Source organism: Diuraphis noxia, unplaced genomic scaffold, assembly GCF_037042655.1.
Source record: "Diuraphis noxia isolate RWA-SAM2 unplaced genomic scaffold, SU_Dnox_SAM2 contig0003, whole genome shotgun sequence".
Lineage (NCBI taxonomy): Eukaryota > Metazoa > Arthropoda > Insecta > Hemiptera > Aphididae > Diuraphis > Diuraphis noxia.
The window spans coordinates 73,343,005-73,370,096 of NW_028301713.1; the positions used below are offsets into that span (position 1 = coordinate 73,343,005).

At 26.8% G+C, this 27,092-nt stretch overlaps 2 protein-coding genes, 1 long non-coding RNA gene and 1 pseudogene across 5 annotated transcripts in view; 1 reads left to right on the forward strand and 3 right to left on the reverse strand.

Annotated features, from left to right (window-relative positions):
• LOC149057736 (uncharacterized) overlaps positions 1-9,197 on the reverse strand; it is a 29,156-nt gene extending 19,959 nt beyond the window's left edge. Inside the window, exons 1-2 of one of the 2 annotated variants that reach the window (XR_016190815.1) lie at positions 8,736-9,197; positions 7,032-8,463 (exon numbers count right to left, since the gene is read on the reverse strand). This is a non-coding gene — a long non-coding RNA (uncharacterized LOC149057736). Of the gene's footprint in view, positions 1-7,031; positions 8,464-8,735 lie in introns of those variants that run through there. The other variant, XR_016190816.1, reaches the window with a different exon arrangement.
• On the reverse strand, positions 374-4,321 carry RpS6 (ribosomal protein S6). Its single transcript, XM_015509251.2, has 4 exons — positions 4,161-4,321; positions 3,158-3,508; positions 680-886; positions 374-600 (listed from the first exon to the last, which is right to left on the reverse strand). Exons 1-4 carry the CDS (start codon positions 4,164-4,166, stop codon positions 409-411), a joined length of 756 nt encoding a protein of 251 aa, XP_015364737.1. The 5' UTR covers positions 4,167-4,321; the 3' UTR covers positions 374-408.
• Positions 9,198-12,611: 3,414 nt separating the features above from the next.
• On the reverse strand, positions 12,612-23,488 carry LOC107162358 (facilitated trehalose transporter Tret1). Of its 2 annotated transcripts, XM_015509216.2 has the most exons (8): positions 23,329-23,488; positions 17,435-17,609; positions 14,637-14,802; positions 14,330-14,532; positions 14,055-14,265; positions 13,628-13,881; positions 13,193-13,504; positions 12,612-13,098 (listed from the first exon to the last, which is right to left on the reverse strand). In XM_015509216.2, exons 1-8 carry the CDS (start codon positions 23,469-23,471, stop codon positions 12,754-12,756), a joined length of 1,809 nt encoding a protein of 602 aa, XP_015364702.2. In that variant the 5' UTR covers positions 23,472-23,488; the 3' UTR covers positions 12,612-12,753. The 2 variants fall into 2 exon arrangements, with proteins under 2 accessions (XP_015364702.2, XP_089080417.1); XM_089224291.1 differs by lacking the exon at positions 17,435-17,609 and having other exon boundaries at positions 23,329-23,470.
• A 1,508-nt stretch (positions 23,489-24,996) lies between these two features.
• LOC149057738 (protein GVQW3 pseudogene) lies at positions 24,997-25,472 on the forward strand (annotated as a pseudogene).
• Positions 25,473-27,092: the final 1,620 nt, after the last annotated feature.

The window sequence follows — 27,092 nt, forward strand, 5'->3', positions numbered from 1 at the left end:
TCCTTATTAACTTTGATTTTCAAACGTTTTCCTGAGACAATTCGAGGCTATTTTAATTCTTGTTAACCATTGTTAGTTATTAGTACAGTCTAAGCTGATATAATTAACAGAATAATAAGCAAAATTATCAACATTTGTTATAATATAACGGTGTTCAGTAGTATTTTGTAAAATGAATGTTATTACTAAAATATTGTATTTATGTAATATGATATTTCTAAATGGAGCTTTTTTTGTTATAGATATAAGATTCTAGTTTTAATTTTCATACTGAAATACTGAACTGGAATAAAAGAAACCGCGGCCATCTCAACCTTAATAGATAATATTGGCTCAGGACTTCTATAACTAATATAATAAAAAACAACAAAGCTATGATTTAAAAAAAATTGTTTTATTTAACCATTTCTATTTTTTACTGCTCTTTGTGCCAGAACTAGAAACAGATGATTGAGACATGGTACGTTTACGGCTCTGTTCAGCACGTTTCTTTGCGAACTTTTCCTTTTGTCTGTGTGCAAGAAGCTTGGCATATTCAGTAGCTTGTTCTTTGCGTTTCAAGCAACGTTTCTTCTTTAATGCCAAATTATGACGTTTACGCTAGAAGTCAAAATGTAAAAAGTAATTAGTAAATCATTTTAAACTTGTAAACAACAACATTTTATTTTAGTTTTAGTACCTGAAGACGGACAGGAGTAATGAGACGTTGGATTTTAGGGGCCTTGAAATGCTGTTTGGTTTTTCCTTCCTTCAGTGGCAAAGGTCTTTTAATGACGTACTTACGTACATCATCTTCTTTTTGCAAGTTGAACAACTTACGGATCTTGTTTGCACGCTTAGGTCCAAGTCGCCTCGGAACATTTGTGTCTGTTAATCCAGCGATATCCTAAAAAATGAAAATTAATATATAAGAATATCTCATTCAGTTAATTTGTTTAGATTCAAATATAATTATAATGTATCGCTTGAACACTAAAAATAAACAACAATAATCATTTTTAACACATTCAACGATTAGTAATTTTCCGTCATTCCGATGTCAAAATATTATTTAAAATATATCAACAGGAAAATGTCGGGTCCAAATGAATTAAGAAAATGTAAAAATGATACAATTTAGCTAATAATTAACACATTAAAGATCATAAAATAAGTCAATTGTATAGGACCTAAGGTTGCCATTTACTTAGTGTCGTGTTCAATTGTAATTGTTGAATTCTAATAGTTTAATACTAGAAGCTAATAAAAAAAAAACCTTTTTTTGTATAATTAAATGGAAATTTATAATATCCATTATTTTTATTGAAAAATGTTTCAAGTTTTAACCAATAAAATTTTTACATAAACAACATAAACTGTATTTACATTTATTAATTATTAGTAATAAGCTAATGTTTATACTTTTCGGTTGAATGAATTGTTTTCACAATACAGCTATAATACTTTTAATATTTAAATAAAATCCATTACAAGTAAAAAACAAATAATATGTTTAATATTATTCTATGTTTTACAATTAAATATTTAAGTAATTTTCTCTCGTCTTCCATAAACCAGAACAAATGGCAAGCCTACACAAGACAAATGCAGTCTATATAACAATTGGGTTTCATAATCCTTGTTTTATACATTTTTTTTTTTAATAATATGAAATATAATTATATTGATATCTTATTATATAAATACCAATTAAGGTAGTATCCTACATCTTTCAATTGCTCCACTAGATCACATTTCTTAAATGTTATACTTTTATTTTCTGGTATATCAGAAGGTAACCTAATTTGACATGTGTGTAGTGAAAATTTCGAACTTACAATAAGGTTTAATTTTTAGAAATATATCTATCTTACATTACTTACAATATATTCTTAAATACAATAAATATCAACATAGAACATCCGATATAAATAATAAAATACAATAAGAAATTTAACCTAAAATGTTACGCTTATACACTAACAAAGATTAATGGAGTAATCATTGTTAAAACATTAAACGGAAATTAATTTCCCGTCATTCCGATGTCGAAATATTATTTAAAATAAATCAACAGGAAAATGTCGGGTTCAAAGGAATTATAAAAGGGGTCATGTAAATTATTTACCAATCAATGGTAAATTAAGGTTTTTTAATTTTTAGAAATATATAAATTTTTGTTAATTAGAATAGAAGATTTTAACACGAGAAAGATCAACATAGAAAACTCCACATAAATAAATAAGCAACAATTTTACTTAAAATGTAACGTTTATACACTAACAATGATTAATAAAGTAATCATTCTTAAAACATTAAACGAAATTTAATTTCCCGTCATTCCGATGTCAAAATATTATTTAAAATAAATCAACAGGAAAATGTCGGGTCTTTAAGAAAATGTATGAAATAATATATTTTGGGCCTTAAATATAAATACATTAAACTCCAAATATTGATTGTTATAATACATCAATTATCACAAAAATAAATAATGATGAATGAAGCCCTGACTTTTGAATATTTTAATGAAACCAAATCTAACCAAAATGTTTTTCTGTACTAAACCTAACCTAGGCAAATTCAAGTAAACTCTAAAATTTCCATCATATGTTTATTACATAAACCATAATAACAATATTATAATTCGAATTTTGTATTCTTGATCACTTAAGTCTATACAAATGCTACTTAAAATTAATTTAGATAATTTCTTATTTTATATACTGCACTTTCATTATACCCTACACTATAATATGATGCTGTATGCCAATATCAATAGAAAAAGATAATTATTACAGTGGAATATGATGAGACCAGATTACCTAAGCCTATAGATAAAACATGACAAGGTCCAACACCAAAATCAATCTTCTGCACATTCCCATACAAAGTTATCTATACACAGTTAAGTCTTTATTTTTGAATTTAAAGTTATTATTTAATATGTTGTAAAAATATTTTACTGAATGTAAATAATGGGTTACTACCCAATATTTTATCAGGATATTGGGACAAAATAACACAACTTTTTTCAACAAATCCTAATGTACATTAGCTTAAGTATATCTTAACTTGTTAGTAATAATCATCAACAAAATTCATAAAATACAAATGAATGTGAATAAATATTGGAAAATTAATTAGTTTGTTAGCACCTAATATTAATGATAAATACCTTTTCTCCTTTTTTGACAACAACTAATGACAAAACACTAAGATTGGAATCAACAATACAGCCACGAACTGATTTCCTCTTACGTTCACCATCCCTTCTAGGACGGTAACACGAATGTCCTTTAGATAATAATAATCGCACTCGAACATTAGAGAGAACCCCTTGTTTCATGGGAAAACCTTGCTTGTCATTGCCTCCAGATATTTTAAGCACATAACCTTTCCATTCATCGCCAAGTATATCAACTTCAACTTCTGTGCCGATACGTTTTTCATAGAATACACGTAGCTTGTGCTCATCTACGATTTCAAACAGTTTTTGACTGCCTGTGGCTGGATATGATACGTTTAACTATTAAATAAAATAAAATAATTTAATTAATAAACAAACAGATAATCAGTAGTATTAGTAACAATAATAAGTACACCAATACCTAACCTACCAAAATTGATTTATATGTTTAAACATTAATTTACTAATTTATTAAAATTAAACATTTATGCAGGTATAATTAATTTTAAATATATAACCAATTATAGACATTACTAGACATTTACTACAACACCAGAACTTCACAAAGAACAATGTTAAAACAGTGTAAACTGATTCTGATTCTGAAATCTTAATCGATTAATTCAGTCACTTAACGACATTGCGTCTAAGAAAGAAATAAAGAACAACATGTTTAAGAAACTTAATATTAATAGAAATATTTAATGAAAATAATTATGAAACAAATGTGTAGTTTATAATTAAAATACATTACTATGTAATGAAACTCAAGAGAAGCTCAATATAATAATGAATAAATATATAAAGAAAATACGAAATAAAAATAACGACTGATCAATAACTTTTCGGTGATGAAAGATTTTTCGGTACTCTGTGACATGTTGTTAAACAATTTTTCAAACTTTATCCAATTGCATCTCAAAAAATATCAATTTTGTTAAAATCAAAGCTCGCATAATCGATAAATAAGATAATAAAGAGTTTACATTACCTTCATGTTGAATCCTAATTAATGGAAGAAAACAATCCAAAAATTAAATACCAATAAACATCTTCACAATTAACACTGAAAGTAAAAAGGTAAGCAAAAAGTTTTGAGAGTCGGTCGACCGTCGACGGATAATATTGATAAGTGAGGTTATGCCATAATACAGTGAAGCCAACTGGCATATTTTAAAGATATAAAATCAAAGTGATAAGGTAGAATTAATTTCAAATTCATTGCTGCCAACTTATAAAGGTAAAAAATAAAAACCCAATCTTATAACCTTCGACCTTATATTAAGCTTATATCATGGTCGAAGCTTATAACAGTTATAACAACCTACTTTTTTTTGTTTTTTTAAATCGGGTTCGGGGATAGTCGATTTCAGTCTGCGATCATTATTCATTTAACTCATTAATGATCACTGATCAGTCCTGTTTTTGAGAACACACGTTCAGACGGAACAGATGTTGCTGGAATACATAAAGATTTCAGCTGCATTTGATACAAATCTGGAAATGTGTTAATACTGTTTCCAAAATTCAGAATACATTTTTTTCACAGTCAAAAAATGCCATATCAAAATACTGACGTATTATCAAAGTGAAGTTATATTTGGACTTGTTGTACTTTTGACTTGAGCGACTTTAGTATCAAAATGCTACCATAGTTGAATTATTAGTAGGATTTAACGCGAGTGCTGTGGTAGATTCAGTTGTACACTTGTACAGTAAAACTTCTCTATAACGGAATCGCTTGTGACCAAGCTTGGTGTGGGGGGGGGGTCTAACATTTTTTTAAATATAGATACTAAGCACTTTTCATTTTTACGTTAAAAATATAAAATTTTATTATTATCATTATTAGAAACATAAGTCATCATTATTATAATATTCAATTTATATAAACATAATAGTTGATTATTTATATATATATAGACTAATAATTAAAATAGTGTGTTAGCTGTCACTATAAACTATATAATAATAAATTCACTAGTTGATATGATACGATATAGATTTAGTGCTTTTGATGATGTTTCAATATCATGAAATAATTGGAGTTCATCTAAAGTGTCAACAACGGGTTTATATAATATATCTAAAAATCGAATCATTCCATCGTGGTTTTCGAGCCACCGAGTTTCACACATAGATGTTAATTTAGTCAATTTTGTTTCGGGAATAAATTCTTTAATTTTATTTTTTAACAACTCAGTTAATCTAGCAGAAACCTTAATGAAATTACCTACTGATTTAATTGTTCCGATTCAATTACGAATGTAATTAATATTCAAAGAATGTGCTAGTGCTAAATTTAAAGAATGTGCGCTACTATATATGAACGTAAAGGGCGGCAGGGTGTTTTTCACGTGTCACAGATTGTACGCCTTTGAAATTTCCACTCATGGATGCTACGCCATCATTCCTTGTCCTAACATATGTACCGACCATTAACACCAAGCCTTTTTAAATTTTCTAAAATTACTGTTGCCAAATTTTGTCCTGTTGTAGAATATACCGGTATAAATTGTAAAAAATCTTCTTTTAGTACATATTTAATATCATTTTTAGCATCTATACTTTGCTCCAAATATCGCACACATAATGATAACTTTTCAAAACAAGATTTATCGACTAGTTTTCTCATCAACCAATACGGAAAAACCATTGAACTATATAATAACTGGAACGTTCACCACGCAGTGTGGCCTGAGCGAGGATGTTAAAAAGAGATAGCGTATATATTAGGAGTATCTATTCTTGTTTAACATACGGCGCCTATTGCCAAAGCACAATTTTATTTTATATCGCTATTTATGCGGCTTGAATCATAATTATTGAACTACGAGATATTTATTTATAATATAAATATATGTATATATACGTTTTATACGTATTATACGATGCATATTTTATTTAATTAGCATTAAATTAGCATTCAGAAATTAAATTGTCCGCTTGATAAATTGACGAGCAATTTATATTTTTTTTAGCAATAAAACTCTATGATATATTTTTTCTCTGTTGATATATTTAAATTATTTACTTATTTACATGATACAATTATTTTATCATGCTTATTTATTTATTTAAACAATGTAGTATACCTACAGAAACAGAATGAAATACAATTGTCTAAAATATGAAATACCTAACTATATATTATTTGCTTATCCATTCAATATTTATTAGTTTTTATAAAAAAATTTTAAATGTAATAATTAATAATATTATATAAAATGTAAAAAAAATGTCGACAACAATTTATGTTATTATGATTTCGTGATTTAATTATTAACAAGAATTATAATACCATTGCTATACCTATTCTACTATGAAAATTAACTTAATATAGCCATTGATTTTATAATTTACAAAAAAAAAAAAATTATAATAACAAAATTAAAATCAATAATCTCTATTCTCTGATGACTATTTGATTTACGTGTATAATATTATTTTTTAATGTTATTGTTAATTGCTTAATGTACCTAAATTGTATAGGTAGTTTATAAGTTATAATTAAAGACCGGATTTATATGTTTTTGGATACCGTTACTGGGTGTATGCAGTATTATGATGAGGGTAAAAAATGTGTTCGATTCATTAAATTATGAATGCGTAGAAAAGTTTTTTTTTGCATATTTCAGAATATTTCATCGGTTAGAGAATATTTAACTCAGGACATTTAGCATATTTTGGAATATTTCGTAAATTATGAGAAATAATTTGTATTTATTTTTAATTTTAATATTACGGTTGCCAGAAAATTTTTTTTTTTTTAATTTACAATTTATTTTTCTTTTATCATTTTGATGGTAATATATTATACCAAAAGAATATTGTTTTAATGTTTTAATATTATACTGTTGTCTGTTATATTTTTATTGTGTTAACAAACACGTCAGTTCAAGCAGAAAGAACAAAAAGCTGAAATTGACGAACATCAATCACAATATTCAAAATATTTATGTCAGTAAACATTTAAAATGAATACGGTACGACGTATTATCAATAAAGACAGAGATAGAAATACCCAAAGTATTCGCAATCTCTTTCTAACTCACTCGCTCGGTTTTATTTACACTAGTCATATGGGCGGCGAGCGTTCCAGTTATTATATATAATATATATAGTTCAATGGGAAAAACACTTTGATTTGTTTATTTTTTCTACTATTTGTTCCTGTATAATTTTTCCACAAATTTCAATAAAATTATTTTGGATTAGAGGACTAAAATAAAAAGCATTTAATTTATTATTTTCCAAATGGTCAATTAAGTTTTTATCGCCACATAAAACACGCATTCGCAATAAAGCACGAAAATATCCATCATTTTGTTCGGATTCGACATCTTTTGATGAAAGTGATCCGGAATCAATAGTACCACGAAAATCTATTTCTTGCCGACCACATAAAATTATAGTTTCAAGTTTCAATTATCGATTTTAATCTTTTGCGATTTAAACTTATTTGTGCAGCACGCGCTGAATCTAATTTTTGTGCAATATTTTTCTGATTTTTTGAATAGGAAGCTATAAAATTATCACCTCGTATATAAAACGTTGGCTTTATGAAAATCTTTTTTAGAATGTCCAATAAATACTTCAATCGCATATTTCCAATTATTAAAAATTTTGTATATTAAAGAGGAAAGTTTCTTATTATTGCCTTTGCCTCCAAATTCTTGACCAAATATTACACAGGATTTAAATAGGGCACCACCATTATCAATTGTAGAGTAAACAAACCATGGAAAACGTTCAAAACAGTTAAATTGACATTTTAGTTTTTTTTTTTTTTGATGTTGTGGATGTCGGAAATACATGATTTTTATCTGGCATCCAAGGAGAAGTTAAAAATTTTAATTTTAGTTCATCACACACATTTTTATTCAAACAGTAACTAATATCGTTGTTTTCAATCTCAATTGTTTCGTTATAGTTTGAATTTAACCCATTATTTTTTTTTTTTTTTAAATTTAAATTTAAATTAAGCCTCGGCAACTATGGCCATTGGCAACAATGGGTTTAACTCTAAATTATTTACAATAAGTTACTTATTAAATTCTATTAATAAGGTTAGACTTAGTAATAAAGGTTATTATTTGTCTTAATGTCTTATATTGTCTAGGTGGAGGGCTTCTGACAGGATGTTTGAGATGCCCGCTTCCCGTCTTTCCATTTCGTATCATTTTGTTTGTTTCTGATTCTAAATTTTTAGTTTGCACAATACTAGAACTTTCCTGATCAGATGATAAGTTAATATCTACTTGTGTTTCGACAGTGGGGACATCATCAGTCTTCTAAAATAAATAATAAGTAGTAAATACTTTTTAATTGGTCTATACTCTATACTCTATAGTATAGTAATTATCACGTTCAATTATTTAAAAAAAAAAAAAAAAAATACAACCAAACAACACCAGCAAAAATAATGAGGCATTATTGCATTAAAGTCAATCTACGTGTCGACCTCGGCATTGAACGTGTTAATAATTATTTATACATATAATAAATTTGTATTATAACCATTTTATATATAATAATCAAATAAAATAGTAAATATTTAACATACCTTTTTTCTCTTTGTAAAATAATTTTGAATTTGGTTTCTGTTACTCATTTTTTACAGTTTACGTGAGCACGAACAGCAGTAAAATGTGAATGGGAGCAGGGGTCGTTCATACAGTTACGGCCTTGTCTATACTTGATAAAATTCTAAAAATATTTTAAAGTTATTAATAGATATTATAGGTAGGCATTAGCCTTAATTAAATTTATGATGTACTGATGTTATTGACTGTAACTCGATCTCATTTCATAAATTATAGTATGGTTGTATACTTATATACAATACACAACTCCGGTGCCGGCTAAAATACCAGCTACATATTTCAATATTTGTAGGAAAATAAACATAAGTTTAGTGCTTTTAAAAACAGTTTGGAGGAAAATTAACAGCGAAATAGACGGTAATTTATTTTTGGAAAAAAATGGACACAGAAATGGTTCACAGAAATATGAAAATATTATTAAATTTTCCTGAAATATCGGAAAGAGCTGCAGCATTTACATATTATATTTGGATTACCTGACACGATGCATTCTAAGGGTGATTATATACACATTACCTGTATCATTATTTATTAGTTTACCTTTACCTACATGTAGTTAAAAAAATAATTTTAATAGTTTATAATCATCAGCTGTATTAATACAAATTGTCGAATATTCAATACTCCAATTATTGTAATACCAAATATAACACTATACAATATGTATTATGTATACATAATATTATATTATATAATAAAAATATATCTCACACATTGGTGGGATGGCGCAATCTTCGGGTCTTTCTCATCCTATTATCTATAAAAGCTAGTCCTTAAGAGGACGTTACATCACCCGCATGTGTTGTCTCATCCGTCTACTCGGGAAAACGCGAGTTGGGTCCCAAGATATTTGATCCCTTAAAAAAAACACGAGTTGGGTCCGCGGTATTATTTGATAATACTCGAATTGGGTCCCCGATAATATTTGATAATACTCGAATTGGGTCCGCGATAATATTTGATAATACTCGAATTGGGTCCGCGGTAATATTGTCAGTGCCGGTCGCACACGCCTTCCACTGGCTAAACTGATTCAGTTAATTGTTTTAACTGAAGCTTTTTATAATTAACTATCATTATTCATTATTGTATAGATATTTTTATATGTAAATATGTGGCCTATAACTTTCTAGTAAATAGTAATAATGTAGTATACTATAGTATGTACTATAATAATAATTTTAAGTTTTATGTTTACAACAGTAAAGTTTAACTTGGTAAATGTTTATACAAACCAAAATACTTATGCAATTTATGACTTATGAATATTATGACTTGGAAAAAAAATTAATACAATTTTTTACCGAGTAAAGTTACTTCTTAACTTTAATTTTAATTAATTTTAATCAATTATTTTCATTAACTTGCCCACCTTTGCATAAATTATACCGGGACCCAACTAATGTGCGTACTACATAAAGTACCTATACCGGGACCCAACTCGTGCTGTTTTCGAAATCTGGGACCCAACTCGAGTTTGTCCGTCTACTCTGTCTTGCAAGTGCGTAACATTGCAAAAACTGCTTCGCACGGGAAAGAACTAAGAAAGCTACAGTTATAAGTTATAACTAATAAACGAAATTTTCACCACATAAAATGGAGAATTTTGTCTGTGCAATATCGTTATTATTTTTTCGATATCAGAACTACAAAAAAAGTTATTTATGCTTAAAAAATACAAAATTAATGTATTATGAAACAATAAGAATTTTTTTTGTATATCTAAGTGATATCGAAAAAATAAAAACGATATTGCACAGAAAAAATTCTCCTTTTTATGTGGTGAAAATTTCGTTTCTTAGTTATAACTCTAGCTTTCTCTGTTCTTTCCCGCGTGAAACAATTTTTGCAATGTTACACACTTGTAAGACGGAGACAACACATGTGGGTGTAACGTCCTCTTAAGAAACCAGTGACTTATGATGTCGCTCACAAATAGCGTTTTCCACTACACTGCACTGACTGCACGAGTACATATTTTTATGTTCCATCGACAAGGTTAATATGCGCCGAGTGCAGGACATTTGGGGGGGAGGGCAGGGTGGGAAATTGCCCCTCTTGTGAAATTTGTATGGATTTAGTTTTTGTATTTCGCACACTAACTTGGGATATTTATAATTTATAATTTTATTAAATGTTATTTTTGAATGAAACATTGTAAAAAAAAATAAAATGTATTAAGAATTAAATTGAAAAAGCTTAAAATTTAACAAATCTATTACAGTGATTGCCTCTATGGCGAGATGTACTCGTAATAAAGTCGTCACCGTAACTTGGTTCACAAACTAAGTGGACCACTTCTCCAATTCAAAACTTCTGTTTATAGGTAATAAACACTAATTTACAAACAAATTTTACGTTCCGCAATTACATATGGAATTCAACTATGGAGTACGTCGAAAAACTCAAACCTAATCAAATTTCAAGCATTCCAATCAATAATTTCCCATTTCTTTTCACTAGTAATGTAATGTATTCAAATAATTCCCATCACTACTTTTCACCACATCAAGACTTCAACCTACTATCAATACCATACTTACTTGCCTCTCATCATTTTAACAAATTCCATAAAAATATCTTTAACCACTCAAATCCGCTCATATCTAAACTTTCTTCTTGCACAAAACCTGATAAAGTGACAACCCCCTCCGTCGTCTACAACGCAAATGGCCGAATGATTTATTAAATAATACTCAGTTCCTACTTAATATATTTATAACAATTTACCTCCCCTCCAAGTTCATAAATTGGAAGTAGTGTCACAGGACGCTCCCTTCCCGCACACTTGGCATGTCTAGTACTAATTCCATCACATTTATACTTATTCAACTTATTGTATTATCATGTTTATAGATTGTAATATATATGTATATAGATTATTTGACAAAAAAAAAAATTTTAAACTATATAAACCTATAAACTTAATACTCGAGCTCAAAATATATACAGTAAAAATATTACTTCACTTCTTTAACATTCCGTTATACCTATAACTAGCTCATTACGGGCGTTAGGCGTTAATTTTTGACTGTACATAATATTGTGTTTTGATGTATTGATATTAAATAATCTAGTATTGAAAGATTAGTAGGTATTTATAGCAGATATTTATGCTTGTCGCTTGACCAATCTTATATGTAATAAGTAGGGAACGGATTTTAATTTAAATAAATATTTTTATGTAGTATAATAGCATTGGAAAGTTTTCGATATATGTATACGTTTCATTTAATTTCAAGTAATCTGATGCTAATTTTATTTTAAATATTTTTAAATATTTTAGAATAATTAAATTTTTTTATAAATAAATACATAAATTATGTAATATTGTAGAATTTTCATGTATATTTTAATTATTTTACAAATAAATATACGAATTCTGTATTTAAATGTATTATTGAAGAATTTCCGTTTTTATTTTAGTATCTTACGATACGATATGCGATACGATTAGGTATCTGTACTATACGCCTTTGACGTCAAACGACAACGATTCGATATCTTATCTAGGTAGTACCTAGTTAGGTAGTAATATTTCAGTATACGAGTATATGCGTTCACTTTTCGATCACGTTATTTTCGTATTGTATCCTTTATTGTGTAGTTATATGTCATTTCTATTTGTTTCCCACATGATGATTCAGAATAAATTGTAAATTTTTTAAATTTCTTTAATTTTTTAAATAATTTTATCTTATTTTCAATTTAAATATTATACATTTATAAATAAATATATATATTTAAATATTTTTGATTTTATATTAAATTAAAATCTATTCCCTAATAATAAGTTATAAATTGTTAGCCAAGCAGCACTAACGAAAATCAAAAAATTCATAAAAAATAAAATAAATAATATATTAATCGTATACCATAATGTATGTATAAATATAATGAACTATTATTGTAATAGTTAAAAACAATAAAGTAAAAAAAAATAATAATAACATAGGTATGATAATAATATCATGACAATTATATATGGGTTTCTGTATGATCAAGTTCTAAAGCGGGATTTGTTGCTGACCAAATTTTTTTCTGTTTGATTTTATCACTTCTTTCAATTTTCATTACAAATGTTTTAGTCTTATCCGCAAAATGATTTTGAATATCTTCTAAAGGCACACCTTCTGTTTCCGGCATCAAGATGTACAACGTGAGACATCCAATTAGACTTACTATGGCGTACAAAAGAAATGTTCCGGATAAATTAATACAGTCAAGTACCATGAAATATGACTTATTTGCAATAAAAGAAAATATGTAGGAACTAGAACCGCTGGCACCACTGGCTTGCCCACGAATATTCGGTGGATATACCTAAACATTTATTAATTCAGGCAATTAAGGCATATCACTATATTTTATCATTTTTAAGTCTTTAATATTTGTATTAATAATTAAGTTTAATTACCTCTCCGATTAGCATCCATGGTAGTAGTCTAATAGAAATATGTGTCATAAAAGCAGCTGTGTTCAAAAACACTAACGGTATCCAAGTAACGTTGAGAATTATTTCCTCGTTGTATTGTTTTATAAATACGTATGCTGACACGACGAAAAAACACAAAGATGATCCTAGTGTAGAAACAATTGCTAAAGGACGTTTTCCAGTCCAGTGAATTAATAATAGACCTAGAATGCCTCCCATCAATTGTAAAATTCCAAGAACTAATGTAGATGTATAGCCATTGATTGGAGACCCCAACGCTTCAAAAATTTGAACCTGTTTTGTACATAGTTCATTGATTAGAATATATATAATATAAATTAGATATTGGTAAATTTTAATCCAATATTTCAATGAATAATATACAATTTATTTATTATGCGCATTATTTAAACTTACTGCATAGACTTGCAACGTGCTCGTTCCACCAAAGCTTCCAAAAAAGAAACTAGCTGTTATGATGAAGTAAGGTAGTAAAAATGTTCTTCTCTTGTAAAACGAATAAAATTTTTTGTTTTTTTTCATTCTTACTTTCTCTTCATTCAATGCTATTGATTTACTTATCATCGATAGTTCATATTGTACTGCATCTGGTTGAACCCAACCACGAAGCCAACAGAGAGACTTTTCGGCTTCGGCGATACGACCTTTAGCTAAATAGAATAAATACAATATATGTAATTAATAGAATAAACATTTCTCATAATGTGTCCTATATAAGATAAAAATTTAAATTAAATTAAATCGAAAATAATATAGACGGTACATTTTTAAAATTTGATTTTTTTTATATTATGTATGAAAAAAGTAATTCATTGTATCTTACTTATAAGCCAATGTGGACTTTCTGGAATAAATAATAAAGAAATAAATGCCACTATGGGTACAATAGTATTGAAGAGTACAATTTTTCTCCAGTGAAAAAAGTTTCCTAGAATAAATTGAGATATAGATCCAAGTATGACTGTAGTCGATGATAGAGCAGAAAGCACGCCTCGGATATGAGGTTCAGTAATTTCAGCAACGTACGTCAACACCTGGAAATTAATTAGATATAATAGAATAGAGAATTTATATTATCCTGAATAATTTTGTACTGACTGGAGCCTCCAGCAAACCACCACAAAGCCCACACAAAGCTAAAGCTAAGTAGAGCTGAGTTACTGTTGATGCATAATGAAATAACAACCAAGCTAGAATGAATGGCAATGTAAGCGCAATCATGCTGGGTTTTCGTCCAAAAGGTTGAGTGATAGTTCCGGATATCATACATCCAAGTGGGACACATATTAAATTTATGCTACCTAGAAACATTAAAAGAAAAAATTTATTAAGACGCATCATATTTTTCAAGATCTTAAACGTACTAATATATATAGCTAAGAATAATAACAGGCTCTATACTAACTGAACCACGATATTTGTTCTTTGTTCAATTGTAGCAAATCGTCATGTCTTGCACTAGTGATATTTGATGCTGAATTAGAATATAATGCTGGAATAGCTATTGTTGGTAGTCCTAATGTCATTCCATATGTCAAGAGCAAGCAGTTCTTAGCTGATACAGCTAATATCTAAAACAAAAAAAATCTTATTTATAAGGTATTCAAACATTCTTGTTTTATAAGATTTGAATTGTAAGAATATGCTTAGAATGTGAAACATTTTTATTTTTGAGCCAATGTTTATATAATATCTACTTAAATTACAAATTTAATAGCCGATAAAAAAAAATAGGATTTTTTTAAATACCTATTTAAAAACATATAGTTTATATTTAAAAATTATAGTAGATATTACATATGCATATTTGACCAATGACCATTAATTATTTTTTTTTTAATGCTGGGTAGAACGATGAATGTAATCGTCTAAAAATAATGAGCATTTATTTTTTGTGTGAATTCGTGTACACGAAAAAAATGTCACTCCTCCCTCCATAGTTGAATTCCTAAATACCTCCACGACTGTAGTCTGTAACACTCCTAATATAATATACATATATATATATATATATTATATATATGTATATATATGTTGATTTTAAAAATACATCTGAATTATTCTGAATTAAATATTAATATGGGTATATGGCCATGTCATTAACTATTGACAAAACACAATTAATCATTTTTCATTGGTTGTTGATTTTCATTTAAGTGTGAAAATATTCTTAATATAAATAATATAATGCTTGGTACCTGCCTAATAACCAACGTCCTAAAGTTTTATAGTTTTGCTCATCACTAACTGAAAATATAGCAAATACCTATATACTTACTATTATTTATTTAATTTGTACAATTTATTTATAATATATACTATATAGGTTAATTATTCTACTTATCTGCTTATAATACATCTACAATTCCACATGTTATTATTTTTAGTTAAAAATTTAAAAATTGTATTATCATACGGGTTTCATTATGATAAGTCACATACTAGGTTCGAATAAATCGTATAATGTCGCGGTCGTTCGAATTACTCAAATTATTTGTACATAAAAAATAGATAATTATTATACTTTTTAATTTTTCTTTGTTTGTAAACTCCATAGATTATAATTAGTATTGAGGTATTATACTTCAATGTAATGACAATTAATACAGTTATTTAATTATAATATAATATTATGATATTGTATTGTCGATATTATAATATGTTTTATATAGCTTTAACAATACCTATACTTCCGTTGCCCACGTAATTACAATATAAATCGGAATTTGATAGTCGACATCTTGACACGCGGATCATATAAAAGAAATTTAATTTTTGAACTCAAATACCTAATTATTTTGATGCTTCCAATCTCTTTTAATTAACGTTAATAAGTCAATAATCATAATAGTACATAAACATCTTGTAAAACGAAAATACTAATCGTTCAACCTTAGTTATCCTCCAATATTATAAATATTATAAATCTCCCATACCTACTATTTTATTGTTAAAAGTAAATAACTATAATAAGTAATTTATTATAAATATAATATATTTATAGTTATTAGCTACACAAAAATCAATAGTTTTTACCAACACGAATTTAAACTAACGATTATCATATTACATTTGTTTTTATATTTTGTATTCATCATCACTTTTGACACTTTTATTATAATCAATTTGACTATAATAACTACCTACTCATAGTTTTATTATAGAGGTACCTACAAATTAATTTTTAGATTTAACATTAATTATAATTTCCAAGGTCTCGCAAGGTAAAAACTCCGGAAAATGTATCTTCAGTATCGTGGTTCTATTGTATTATTTAATGCAGGATGAGTCCTATATGGCCTTCAACTTCCATAAATCTAATAATAGTTTTTCATAATAGTTTGAATCAAGTTTATTTTATAACCTTTATACATACAGTTTAAAATTATTTAAAATGGATATTGAAAAAAAAAAATGGGAAACTCGCTTTGCTGTATACTGTAGACGCAAATGTACAACGTTAATCGCCTTTAACCATTATGTAGGACTCTCAACTCTATAATATAATATTATTAATTTGAATTGAATAATATTGGTTTTCAAGATTTAAGTAATAAAATTAAACATTCTATAAATATTAACAAACAAAATAATTTGCCTATTCTATGATTTTGATTTTTGACAAATTTTTCAAGATTTGATAATGTTCAAAAAAAATTATGTAATTTTATTTGTTGATCATTAATTTAATAAATTAATACAAAATTCAAATATCTATATAAATAGCTTAAATTGGTCTTAATATTTTGAAAATTGAACTGTGTATAAAAAATAACTTATATACCTATACCTTTTAATAGTGGAATATTTTAAGTTTATAAACGTTCGACTTTTTAAAATACAAAAATTATTTTCATTGTTTTTAATTAACTAGTTTCGTAATAATGTTAATTTAAAATACTATTACATGAATATGCAAAATTTTATTTTTTAACTCCAGTAAGAATATCTTGTGAGGAACCTTTTATTAAACTGTCAAGCTTTTTATCAACATTTATAAATTATAATATGTAAAAAAAATAATCCAAATAGTACGAGTATAATCGTTTATTTATCCAGTTCCCATATTTTGTATTATTGTTCTTGTTATTATTACTATAATTAGTTTCTACGAAAAATAAATATTTTTTCGTATTACAATCATAATATTATAATAATATATGCTTTGGTATAATAAACTCATAAAACCAGTAACTCATCTACCTGCGGTAAAGCATTTTTGAAAGTTTTCTTCGATTTAGTTCTGAATTCGTTAATGTCGTTATTATTGTTGTTATTTTGATTAGTAGGTTCATTAATTGGAGCAATTCGGCAGTTAACAGATGGAGTAGAATGATCGTTTGGTAAACCACTTGTTAATACTGGCTCGCTTCTCTCTCTAAAAAAAATTTAACAATGTAACTCATGTTTCATTATACCTATATTTAATAATAAAATATAATATATATATATATATATGAATGTAATATTATGATATAATTTTTAATACTACAAATAGCATACCAGCTATACCTAATAAAAAATAATATAATAACAAAATAATTTATTTTATTAAATCACGTAACTTTATCTTCATATTTATATAGACACCACTTTTATATAGGTATTTTATAACTGTTATAGATTTAGAAATATAAGTTAAGAGTTTTCTACTTTCTCTTGAATAATCGATATAAAGTTTAATTACCTATTATGTGTACGATATACCTATACATTATTTCCAATCGTGAGTAGTATCGAAAATGATAGATATTCGATTTGATTAATGTTCACTCAATAATCAATATTTTTCACACCACATCTTTAAGAAGTTGGACCGTAAGACTTCGAACCCTCATCTTATCTTTAAATCCATCCATACACAAATACTAAGAAATTATGGAGATGGAATTAACTGCACTATTCCGATCCCGCGTACAATTTGCACTATAGTAGGTATACTGGTATTTGAACAACTGTTTAAATGTAGGTATACTGTACACTATTACATAAAATAATTTTAAAAACTATCACTCTGAAGTATTAAAATAGGTAGTAAATACTAGCAAGGTGCCCAAGTATTACCTATTCATTTATATTCTTATTATTCAATTTTAATTTTTATACATTTGATATATATTATACATTTATACGTAACATCTAAGTAATATAACCATATAGAGTGTCACATAAATCACCACTATAAGATTTAACTCGCAAACCTATTGGTGTACGCAGTAATCAAAAGTCATCAATTATTTTATATTTATGATAAATTATTAATTAAATAGCTTATGAGAAAAACATTGTTCATTTGGGATATTAGGTATAAAACTAAAAATGAATAAAAAACTTTAATTGCGATTAGTATTCATTATTCTTAATACTACCTGCCTAATTATTATACCTATAGGTATACTTCTTACTTTTCGTAAGTTATCCCAAAATATTTAGCTGTTTCACGATAGTATTCATAATTCATACTATGATAAATTATAATTTTTAAATCCTAAACAATTAGATACAAAGATTGTAATGGTATAGGTATACTCTTATAATATTTTAGAAATTTAATTTTGTTCGTAGAAAAAATGATTATCATGCAGATTATGTTCTTGTATGAGAGGTGTTAAGGTCAATGTAGGGCGGTCTTAAATTTAGCACGTCATTGGCAATACGTTAGCATCACCTGTCGTGTGTTGTACTTCGGCGGGTTCGTATATTAAACATTATTCTATTAGAAAGCTTAGACAAACCGGTTGTGTTAGAAATTCACCTATAACAACCCGTAATTTTGAGTATGAAGTAGTGATATAGCCGATATAGGTATAATTATTATACTGCAATATGCCGTTACAAACTTACAAACTCGTTAGGTTGATCATAAGTTTTAGCCATTTGGTGTTCATTTTGTACCAATAAGAACTTTAAAAATATAGAAACACAAATATGTTTACAACCATAGTAATAATATCTACCGAATATGTTGTAGGTAGCAGGTATATTAATACAGTATAATACCTAAACTCTTTAAAGCCTTGTTTCATAATTTTATGCTTAGAATGTAAACTTGGAACGAATCTCAAACAATCGAAATGTACATAATAGGTAGGTAACCATTTATATTATTATTTATTATATTACGACTGTCAGAGAAACTGTTTAGTCAACACAGTTAAAGTTGACATGAAAACAACTATTTTCTATTTAATTATGTAGAATATAATAGGCATTATATTATTATAGTCATAATAGTCATATTGACTTTATGGAAATAAAGAAAATGAAAGTTACAAACGGTAATAGTAAGGTTATGTATAAATTATGTTAATGTTTTAGTGTTGACATTTAATTATATTATTGTAAAATTCAAATTTTACTTTACAATAGTAAAATCATACAAAAAATTCCAAAAAAATAAATCATTGAATCGCCAGCAATAATTCATGAATACTTATAAATTTTTTTTACCGAAAACTAACGTTTGTCGTTTGACAATAGAAATTATGTTATATCGTATCTTATAATTGCATGTTTACATCTTAATATTTATAAATTGTTTATTAAATATATCTATAAAATATTTTATTACATGACTATAAGTTACTTTTAAATCACGTCGTATAATACTAAAACCAAGATTTTTTTATACGATATTATAATATACAATCTGTTCCTTTATGTACAGTAAGAATATGTGTTGTAAATTATATTATTTTACATTATTAATTTGATGAGAGAAGTCACCCAGTGGTAGCACTACCCTTGTGTTATTTATATAAAACCAAGATTTAAAAAAAAGTTGATATCAGGAGTCATTAGTTGGCTTTATCAAGAAATGGGCGGCGGATGCTTTACTTAGAGCTTCATTTGATGAAAACTTGTTTTGGAATTTATTTTAGGGAATACTAACATTTTTTCAATTTTGGTTTTATGTTAATATATCATATCATTACTCGAATGGCAATGTGAGGCTATTAAAGCATTAGCGAGAATTATGTAACGATTGTTGTTGATATAATAATGAAATCACAGGTGGTGACAGTTGCTTAAATATACGGATACAAACGTTGCTGGATAAGGGATTTATCCGATGAAACACTATTGCGCCCGTCTAACCTTTTTACATGCAAAAAACGTAACACGATTGTGCCCAGCATATTAGCACGATTGCACCCGTTTTACCTTTGCGCTTCATGAAATATATGTCTCGCCCTTATAAATATTGGTCTCTGCTCAATACAATTTTTAAAAATACAGTAGAAGTAGTAAAATCAAAGTTGAAGTTAAAAGTTCGACTGTATTAATACATAACATTATAAACATTGTTATGACATTCTTATTTTTCATAAACGTATTTTCTCAATGTCTATGCGAGTATAAAATTAATACACAGGAAAATTTTGTTACATGCAATATTTGAAAGCAATTTGACCACAATTTTGTGCCATAACATTGTAATTTGTAATTCGATTGGGTTTTTTTTATACATATTTGGACATATTATAATTAAAAAAATATATATATTATTAGTGTATACTAATGTGGACATATAATATCATATAATATTATAACCTATAAAAAAAATTTAATTTTGTTGGCAGTCCTAAGCCTATAAAATTTGGAAGAAAAATTGTTATTGGTACTTGTAGAACTTAGATAACTTCAACTTTTAACTTCAACTTTGAGTTTACTACTTCGGCTGAATTTTTAAAAAGTGTATTTGTGCAAAGACCTATATTTATAAGGGCAAGACATATATTGCACGGAGCGCAATCATGTTGCGTTTTTTGCAGGTAAAACGAGCATAGTCGTGCTAATTTGCTGGGCGCAATCGTGTTACGTTTTTTGCATGTAAAAAGGTAAGACGGACACAATCGTGTTACAGCCGATTCAATCACTGAAATTTTTAAAGATTTAAAAGCATAATGCAACCCTGCATAGGATAATTTTGACTATTAGAGTATTAATTATGTATACATTTGGGTACAATTTATCTATTATATATACGAGTATTATTAAAAATGGAAGATTGTTAAAATTTTGAGGACCTATTAGCACCTTAGTTTCCAAGCTCACAATCCCTATTTTATCCACGCATTATTAAAAATTACATATTATACAAACAACATTTTTATGAGTTGTTATTTATTTTAATATTCAGAATAATTTTATGATCGATACAGCGTATGGTGCCGAAGTCCGTGTTTATATTATAGTTATATCATCTATTTTGTGCGAAGAATCATGGTCCTCAAAGAGTAAAGACCAACAATTTGATTGTGATTATTGCCTAATTAGGACAATTAGGGAGTAATAATCAATTAATGTAAATAAAATTTCGTATTCAAGAACAAATCGTCAATAACAATGAAATACATTTATTAACCTACATTTATAGACACCAAATGTCTAAATCTGCTGTTGTAGGATAGGTTTAGGTATGTCATCGCGAGATATATACTAAATAACAAAAACATATTTACAATAAAATATTAAAATATAGATAGTAATGATTGTGTTAATAGAAAAATAAATATCGGATATGACTATTGTGATTACTAAATATAAGTTATTTGTGCGATCGTTATTATTATTGTTTATAAATTTAAAGATACCTATCCGAATAACTGACTGGAAATGATCAATGATGATCTATCACGTATCAGAATTAAAAAGTATAATTAAACGCCCAAATACTTCAAATGAAATTTAATGAGCTAGAGATAATTAAATTTTGGATACTATAAAAAAATAATTTAAATTAGATTTCATTGATTTTCATGGATATTTATTTGAAAAGTTCACGATAGCAATTTAAAATTAATAAAAAATTCAAAAATAAAGAGTTTTGAGCAGAACAACGTTATGGTTGAACATAATAATATAATATTCTTTCTTTTATAATATCATGCAATTAATATTCGATGTTGATTTTAAATTTGCAGATCCATGATTTTGTATATTTTTCTTACAATAAAATTATAAGAAAGTTTATTTCAAGTTAAATAAATGAATAATTATGTATAATACATATTGTTACAAAAAGTGCATCATGTTTCATGTATAGTGTATATCAAATGTACTAAAATCACTAATAAAATACTATCTAGCTATTATGGTACCTACCTAATAAATGCCGAAACGTATTCATTGAATAATTAAATTACCATTATGCTATATTTTTAGATCTATTTTTTTTTTTTTTTTTGACGAAAATGTTACAATTAATCTTTACTGTTAAAATATTAAATTTAATAACATAACGTAGATACCTACATATAATAGGTCATGAGTAATCTTAATACATGTCTGACCCGATGGGTACATATAAAATTACTGTTTATATTTTTATGTTGCATATTTATTATAATTTATACTATATACCTATCACTTAATATTAATTAATTAACAATTTTAAAATTATATTTTATTATATTATTACTTTTAAGCTACTATTTATTCAAAATTTAAGTATTAAGGTTTTTATGTTTTAGATCCATGAAGTAATAGACCCACGTTGACTGACTCACTTTGTTGATCAAAACTTTAAAATATACTCATTAGATATACCTACCTTAGTACCTTATAACCATTAATTAACTACAAATATTTGAAGTTAATTTTTATAATAGATGTATACTCTCTCTCAAAAAAAAAAAAAAACATTGTGTTTCAATGTATAATAAAAACATATTTCATATTAATAATAGTAAAAGTGAGTTTGATTTACTTTTAATGAATGTTATTGCTTTTAAAATATATTAATCCCATTATATATAAAATTTAATAAAAAATACGTTTTGATGTAATAATACGTTGGTAGATAGATCATATAATTTAGATTAAGTTACACGTAAAGTTGAGATATACGTATATTCATAATTTTTGTTGATCGCATAGAGATATATGTTGACACTATAAAGAGAAAATGTAAATTATTATATGTAAATTTATTATTTAGTGATATAATCCTACATTAAATATACACATGGAACAAATATGTACGATTAAAAAATTATAAACTGTATAGTATAAATTCTTACTTTTAATTTGTAAATATTTAAAAAGCAAATTAAAAAAAAAAAAATTGTAAATATAAAATTATATATGTATACCTATTTATATCCTGGTTCATGTTTTTCAAGGTGATCACATTAATATGATAAATATTTATTTTTAATATAAAAAATAATACTAAAAAGTTGTTAGAAGAATTTACACAACTGCACTGAAAATGTTGACGACGTATACTGACCATATGCAATGCCAACCTGCAGCATGCTGCCTACCTCTAGATTATTCAGTACCTATAACACTATAACCTACCTACTACACCTACCAACTATACAGCTTTCTATGATCACAGATCAGTCTCTGTTTAGTTTTAAGAAAATTTCGAATAGCTGTAAAACAATATTGGCAAGACTCTTAACCAACATAACAATACAGAGTGTGTGTCTGCAACTAATATTAATGTTACTAGTCATATATATATATATAATATTGTAAAACGTACACATTTCTAACTTTTAAATGTGTTTAAACAATGGCATGATTTTATACGACAGCGTAGCAGTGTATTACAGTTAATTAATTATTATAGGTGCTATTATTCACGATTGCTGTTAATGAATATATAATAATTATAAATAATTACATGTAATCAAATTATAATTCATAATAAAGTAATATAATGTGTATGGTAAATTGGTAAAATATTTGAATAAAAAATCATGTAAAATATTTAGTTGCTAATTTTGATATTATTTATTGGTGGATAGGGATAATAGTTTATGTTAACGGGAAATGAATTCAAGAGTCTCTAAACAAAAGGCCCTTCAATAATTTACTGAGCTTCGCTTTGCATTCCATTTATAAAATTGTTTAACTATAGGTAGGTATCATATTAGTTTAAAAAATAAATACGTTACCTACATTATGGACTTTTAAGGACTATACAATGATGCAATGGACTTTTGATTGGGTAGTGGGTAGTCGATTGATTCATAATATATGTAGGTACATTTATTAAACTTCTGTCATGGCCAAAAAAATTATACACCTATAATATAATATACTGTTATTAAATTTAATTTCATTGAAAAATGATTAAGTAATAAGAAATTTAGAAGATAATTATTGAAGGTGATTATTTTATACAGTGGCTTATATATAAATGTATACCTAGTAATAACTATCTACCTAAACCTATCATAATGATGTGTTAATTTTTATTTCAAGAATTTATACACGAATGTCTTAGAATTTACTATTTAATTAAATAACTATATTATATTATTATCTATATATCATTTTAGATTCCGAGCGGAATGATAAATGTGTGATTTTTTTGTACGTGTCTGTATAAATATAAATATAAACATCTGTATACAGACACATAATAAATAGCCGTAGATTTTAGTACCTCTTCTGAAGATAAAGTGAATTTATTTGATATTAAGTAGTTTTAAAGAGCGTCTAAGAAAACGCGAAAAATTATGGAAATCAGAAATTTTTATGCATTATTAATTTTTGAAAAATTAGTTTTCGTTTGTCGTGTGAAAACAATCATATCACTAACCTAGGTACGAGCTAGGTGTGACAATAAAATAACGAAACTTTTTAAATGTAACCTAAGCTATTAACTTTGTCTATAAAAGGTTTATTGAAATATGATTAGAAAATACTTATCAAAAATTACTTTAAACCCTGATGCAATCGGTTCATTTTCTTATACGTTAGTAGCCTTCTTATTAGAGTGACTTCGACCATATTGCCGAAAAATGTTAGATATAAAAATCGAACAACGAGTTAACATTAAATTTCTTGTTAAATTAAAAAAAAAACTGCCACAGAATCGTTTCGTATGTTATGCGAAGCTTACGGTGAAGAATGTTTATCAAGAACTCACATTTTCGAATGGCACAAACGGTTTTGTGGCGGAAGAGAGGACGTTGAAGACGATAATCGTTCTGGACGTCCTACCAAGTCTTCAACAAACAAAAACGTTGACAAAATCGACAAAATCATTCGGCAAGATCGTCGATTAAGTGTTAGAGCTATAGCAGAGATGGTAAATATTGATAGAGAAAGTGTTTGTAAAATTTTAGTTGAAAATTTAAATATGAAAAAAGTGTGTGCTAAAATCGTCCCTAAAAATTTGACGGTTGATCAAAATTGCAATCGTAAAAAAATTTGTTCAGACTCCTTAAAAATCATCAAATACGATCCATCTTTTATAAACAATATTATTTCATGATATGATGAAACATGGATTTTTACATAATATGATCCTGAAACTAAAAGGCAATCCATGCATTGGAAGACACCAAGTTCCTCAAGAATGATGGAAGCACGAATGAGCATGTCAAAATGCAAGGCAATGTTCATGTTTTCTTTGACATTAAGGGAATAATTTTTGTTAAATGGGTTCCTAGTGGGCAAACAGTAAACCAATTTTATTATAAGGAGCTAGGTATTAATTAAATATTAAGAAAATGTGTTAGAAAGAAGCAACCAGATCTGTGGAAGAATGGCTGGGTTTTTCGCCAAGACAATGCTCCAGCTCAAAGTACATTTTAAATTCAAAGTTTTTTTTTTACTGAAAAAAATATTTCAATACTTTCAACATCCCCGGCCGTATTAGCCAGACCTTGCTTCTTGTGACTTCTTTTTATTCCCAAAACAAAAATTAAAAGTTTATTAAAATGAACCCATTTTCAAACAGTTGATAATGTAAAAGTGAAAACGGTAGAACTTCTAATAGGGCTGACTGAAAGCGATTAGCAACACTGTTTTCAAGAATGGCGGCGACGTATGCAACTAAACTATTGATACTGAGAGAAGGTACTTTGAAGTTGAATCGTAATATCGTATACAGTTCAACAGTAGTTGTGATACATTTTAACTAAATAATTGTATATTATGTTATAATAATAATATAATATGTTATTATGTTAATCTTATTTATAACACGTCTAAAAAAATAAGTAAAAATATTCAAAAAGTAACCAATAATAAATAATTATAAATGGTTTTATCATTTTATAATGACTATTGTAAAAATGTATTATTTATTAAAATTTTAATGGCTCTCATTCAGTCAATTTTGGTTTAGAACCATGGTTAACTGGTCAAAATGACTTTAAAAAAATCAGTCTATCCGAATTTGGTATCAAAAATACCGGTTGTTATTAAAAAAAAAGTTGCATTGCGCATGCGCGTACCGAGGGTTAAAAATTTGAAATTTATCTGAAAATGTGTATTTATATACTACTAGCTTGTGAAAAAAATTCGATTTATTCCAACATAATCCGGCCAAGAAATTAAGTGTTCCCTAAATTGGTGAACACAATATAATAAAATAAAATGAATAACGCCTATTAAAGATAAGAAAAGCGGGTAAGTCGTAGATGTCGCTCTGCTGAGCAGGTGGTTACAAGTGGGTTATACTGTATAATGGATGGAATTAAATTTGAATTCAATGATATTATATCATTGTATACGAAAAACGATTCTGCGGGCGGAAACGGTTTATCTGTCTAGGATATACTATAGATTATTAAATATTTTCAAATCTTAGATTTAAAAAAAAAATTTTTTATACATTTTCTAGCTTAAAATAATATGTGAATTTTCGTGATTTTTACGTATGTTGTCAAAATTAAAATTTGAATGCTAGTAAAAAAAATTGTGACTATGAATTTCTTTTATTTTTAAACTGCTATTGTAAAAATATTTTAGGAGCCTTGTATTCAATTTTCAAATCTTAGATTTCAAAAGAAAAATGTTTATGAATTTCTAGCTTATAATAATCTACGAATATTTGTGATTTTTACGTATATGTTGTCAAAATTCTTACTTTGAACGCTTGTAAAAA

What these genes read in the sequence shown, in the direction of transcription:
- RpS6 (XM_015509251.2), bottom strand. An exon ending in TTGTCAAAAAAGGAGAAAAG is followed by an intron (nt 887 to 3,157) that starts GTATTTATCATT and finishes TTCATTTTTTAG; the next exon opens with GATATCGCTGGATTAACAGA. An exon ending in TTACTCCTGTCCGTCTTCAG is followed by an intron (nt 601 to 679) that starts GTACTAAAACTA and finishes TTTGACTTCTAG; the next exon opens with CGTAAACGTCATAATTTGGC.
- LOC107162358 (XM_015509216.2), bottom strand. Translation starts at nt 23,471, where the DNA reads ATGGTCAGTATACGTCGTCAACATTTTCAGTGCAGTTGTGTAAATTCT. An exon ending in AGAACAAATATCGTGGTTCA is followed by an intron (nt 14,533 to 14,636) that starts GTTAGTATAGAG and finishes TAATGTTTCTAG; the next exon opens with GTAGCATAAATTTAATATGT. An exon ending in GCACGTTGCAAGTCTATGCA is followed by an intron (nt 13,505 to 13,627) that starts GTAAGTTTAAAT and finishes TGTACAAAACAG; the next exon opens with GTTCAAATTTTTGAAGCGTT.